Source organism: Eleutherodactylus coqui, chromosome 7 (assembly GCF_035609145.1).
Source record: "Eleutherodactylus coqui strain aEleCoq1 chromosome 7, aEleCoq1.hap1, whole genome shotgun sequence".
Classification (NCBI taxonomy): domain Eukaryota; kingdom Metazoa; phylum Chordata; class Amphibia; order Anura; family Eleutherodactylidae; genus Eleutherodactylus; species Eleutherodactylus coqui.
Window position 1 is genome coordinate 13,482,320 of NC_089843.1, and position 4,442 is coordinate 13,486,761.

At 40.6% G+C, this 4,442-nt stretch overlaps 1 protein-coding gene across 1 annotated transcript; it reads right to left on the bottom strand.

Moving 5' to 3' along the window:
- Nucleotides 1-3,089: 3,089 nt before the first annotated feature.
- Nucleotides 3,090-4,103, bottom strand: LOC136573407 (uncharacterized). The gene has a single exon (XM_066574698.1). It carries the CDS (start codon nt 4,101-4,103, stop codon nt 3,090-3,092), a length of 1,014 nt encoding a protein of 337 aa, XP_066430795.1.
- Between the last annotated feature and the right edge of the window lie 339 nt (nt 4,104-4,442).

A 4,442-nucleotide genomic window follows, 5' to 3' on the forward strand; every position in this document is an offset into this window, starting at 1 on the left:
AGATAATCTATGCTTGCGCCAAATTTCATGTTTCTACGACATCGGGAAGTTGGAGAACTTTTGGCGAGTCAGTCAGTGAGTCAGTCAGTGAGTGAGTGAGTGAGTCAGTCAGTCAGTGAGTCAGTGACGGCTTTCAGCTTTATATATATAGATACTAGCTGATATACCCGGCTTCGCCCGAGTTAATTTGGTACTGGTGTTTATCTGATGTTCACACGGAAAATCTTATGAAGTCGTGCTTACTTTAGAGATACTGAGGAAAAACATATGTTCACCATTTTGCATAGTTCTCTGCGTTACCCAGGAAACACCACGTGGAGGTAACCATGCGACGTTTCCTTCATATAAAATAAAAAATAAAACTAAAAAGATTTGTGAAAAACAAATAAGAAAACAATTGAATTTAAAAAGTATATAATAATTCCTCGTTAAAACTAAAAAGGTAGTTTTTTGCTGTAAATAACAAATATGAATGTAAAATACTAAACTTAGGAATCTAACTCTCATCATAGGTAAGGTTAAAACTTTGCTTAAAAGAAACATTTAAAACTTCAGATTTTTATCAATTTTACAAATAGAAAACAAATAATGGTATTAAGTGGTGAGGGCCTCTTTGTACACTATGTTGGCAGTTTCACCCCCAGGAGCCAGTATCAACAGGTTACTTGGCTGGCCGACTCGGGGACATGCCACATAGAACTGGCCATGAGAGAATCAGCCCTGTCTCACATCTATACCTGCCTTTGTCAGTGACTGCCCCTGCGACTTGTTAATAGTCATGGTGAAACATAATTTAATAGGAAATTGAATTAAATTAAAAAATGTAGTCTGAAGGGATTATAGGTATCCGTGGAATAAACACTGTTTCACCTTCACCACAGCCTGTGAACAAAGTCGCCTCAATAACATTCGGCCGCAATGTCTTTATTTGCAGCCTTGTTCCATTACACAGTTTTGGAGGGTTCAAATTCCGTAACAACATTATGGGTGCTCCAACCTTGAGAGTAAGACGGTGAGCAGGCATTCCTGGCGGCTCCAGTGTATTGAGAAACTCAACAGGATAGTTGACAGCATCATCACTGTTCAGAAGTCAATCGACTTGTAAACAGTCTCACTTCCACCAAGACGTTCCAACAAACAATGATTTAACTCAGAGACAGAAGCGTTTGTAGGCGTTAACAATGCTCTTTCTCATAGCCAAGAGGCAGGTTTCTGTCTGAGGTGTTTAATGTCAGGATATATTTCTGCGATGAGACTGTCTACAGGGTCGACAGTAGTACACAGATTTGGTGGGATCTTAAGGATGCTATGGATGTTGTTAAGATCTCCATTGCCTATTTTTAACAGAAGATCAGCAAATTCGCTGGCATTGATGTCACCCCCTCAGATTGTGAGGGTATATATATATATATATATATATATATATATATTGCCACATGTTTTTTTATGCTTTATACCTATATTCAAGTTTTATTCAATTCCAAATGAGAAAAAACTTATATGTCGCCTTACATCAGATATTCCAAGAGGCCTTGCCAGGCTTGAACAAAATGTATTTTAAACACAGCAAAGAAGAACCAGACATGAAGGCCGCATGTACTTGGCTGTTTTCCCAGAAGCAAGATATCAAGATGTTCAAATGTACATAATTTTCACTGTCCCAGGCCGGAAATCCGGACTTCCCATATATGGAGAATGCATGCTTGGCCGTTTTCTTAGAATTGAGTGGGTGATTCTTTGCACTGGAGTTAATTGAATACGTGATTTTCTGTACATAAGCCAGAGGCGCCAGTATCAAGATAATGACTGTTATATGATTTTCAGTGTCTCAGGCCGGAAATCCGGACTGCCCGTATATGGTTATTAGCCCATCACCCCTTGCTGGGGATGGGACAAAGGGTATAAGATCTCATGTAATCTGTAATAAAGCACGACGTCGGCAAAGAGAGCCATGTCCCGTGTGAGAAACTATACCAGACCTCTGTGTGGTGTCTATTCTTACCGCCGGCAACGGGGCAAGTGGGGTGGGCCTGATTGGTGCTGTACTTAGAATTTTACCCTGACAAGATGAACCCTCATATTTGTAGAAAGAGATAATTTTTCTACTTTTGGCCAAAGAAAGGAACTCTTGAGGCAAGCATTGACCTCATCAGCACGAGTACCTTGGGGCATGACAGGTAAAGTTTGCCTGAAGTCTCCTGAGAACAACACTGACTCCTCCCATGAGTTTGTTGCTGTTACGGAGATCTCAAAGAGTGCGGTCAACTGCCTCTATTCCGGCTTTATGCGACATTGTACATTCATCCCACACTATAAGTTTACAGTCTTGGAGTACTCGTGCAAGGTCACTCTGCTTCGAAATACTGCAGACTGGGGCTTCAACTCGAATTAAATTTAATGGCAGCTTGAAGGTGGCGTGTGATGTTTTTCCTCCCTGTAGTAGTGTAGCAGCAATGCCTGAGGATGCTACAGCGATTGCAATGTTTTTTGTGCTCCTTACTTTGGCCAACAACAAATTTATCAAATAGGTTTTTCCAGTTCCTCCTGATGCATCCAAAAAGAAGACTTTGTTTGAATTAGACTCAACACTTTGTAGTACTTTATGGTAGACAATCTTTTGGTCATCAGTAAGGCATGCTTCATGTTTTGTCACTGTGTCTTTCAGTATTGCAACATCGTGAGTAATTTGCTTCAGATATTCTCGGTTTTCTAAAATGTTCAGTTCATATTGATTCTGGTAAGCTATACTCTTGTAAGGTTCGACCTCCCAAAGACAGAATGATGTCTTCCAGCAAAATCAAGGTCTTGTTATAAATATGCTCTTTATTTTGTCTTTATTTCTTGATTATGTCTCTGCACTTGCCGCATGATATCCTCAGAGAAATTGTCTTTGTGAGTCTCCCACAACAGCAATGGCTCAGACACCTGACAAAAGATCACCATGATGGCAAACAATTCCCTCAACCTAACTGCTGAATCAGACAAAGCTGCTTCTTCCAATGTTTTGTTCCAATGACTGTCATCCTCAAGTAAACCGAGTGACTTACATGCTGACTGGAATGTTAGATGAAGCACACTGTCCACAGTTTTTAGATGACTGAAAGATGTGGGGCCCGAACCTCATGCAGTAGCAGTCGCAAATGGTAACATTCAGAGTTATTTGGATGCACTGTATAAACTCTACCAAGAACTGTGTCTTTTTTCACGCCTGGATATCCGATAACACAGGTTCCTTGTTCTCTTCGATCAAATCTATCTTTTTTCCATAAATAGAATGAAGGAACTTCGTGGTATAGGAGGGTTCTTGCAAAGCCATCAACCTTACACAGTTCAAAAAATCCTATAAGAGTAGTTTTTGAAGGGGTGTTAATTTTATCTATTGCATTATCTGCAGTAAAATAGACTCTTTGCCCATTTTCCAGATGAACCGCAAGGTGCTTTACAGAAGGGAATCTTTCATGGATTTGAAAAGAGAAAATACGCCAAATGGCTTCAGAACTGCTAATATAGCGACCTGTCTGGTATATGTTTATTTCATCACATTCATTCTCCACTGCAAACGTGTCCTGATCACTACCTTTATTCACATACTTGCAAATATATTTAATGGATTTGACAGAATTGCAGTACTCAACATTGATGTGTGCATTAAAGGTGCGGACAAGAACAGGATTAAAAGGAACTACCCAGCTGTTATCAAGTACCCAAGTCCCTTGGGCCTTCTCAATAGTTACTGTAAAGCCACCCTCACTAGGTGATCTTCTTCTATACTTCGGATACCCATCATCACCAGTCTGGGTCTCACTGAGAAATGGCTTGGGGTACCTCTTGGAACACTTGCCATCCTTTATGCACTGGGAATGTGTGTTGAAGTTTCCACATGGCCCATGTATCATATTACGTTTAACAATGCTGTACAGAATAGGATCTTCTTTTGGATTTGGTATCTCTGCACAAATTATATTGTCAATCCGGTCTGGTGTGATTGCATTTTCAAGCCATAACAAAATATGAATGTGAGGGAGACCACGTTTCCGCCATTCGACAGAATACATGTAACACCTGGGCTTTCCAAAAAGACTCCCTTTGGTTAACAAACTCATGATCTTTTTAACTTTAAGGGCGCCCACCCACTGGCGATTTTTTATTTCTTTGCGTTTTGCGTTTTTTCTCAAGAGCAATTAGAATTGCATGTACTCCTGTCCACTGGCGTTTTTTTTTGCGTTGCGTTGCGATTTTTAACATAGGAACTGTCAGTTGCATATGTGTCCTTATTTTTCTCCTAATGCACCCATGAAAGTCAATGGAAATTAATGGAAAAGCTGCGAAAACGCCGCGAAAACGCGGCACAAAACGCCACGAAAAACGTGCGGAAAACGCGGGAAAAACGCCGCGAAAACGCTGCGTTCTTCACGCACGAAAATCGCAAACGCCAGTGGGTG

Bases quoted from the DNA above. Each gene is read 5' to 3' on its own strand.
- LOC136573407 (XM_066574698.1), bottom strand. From the start codon at position 4,103: ATGAGTTTGTTAACCAAAGGGAGTCTTTTTGGAAAGCCCAGGTGTTAC.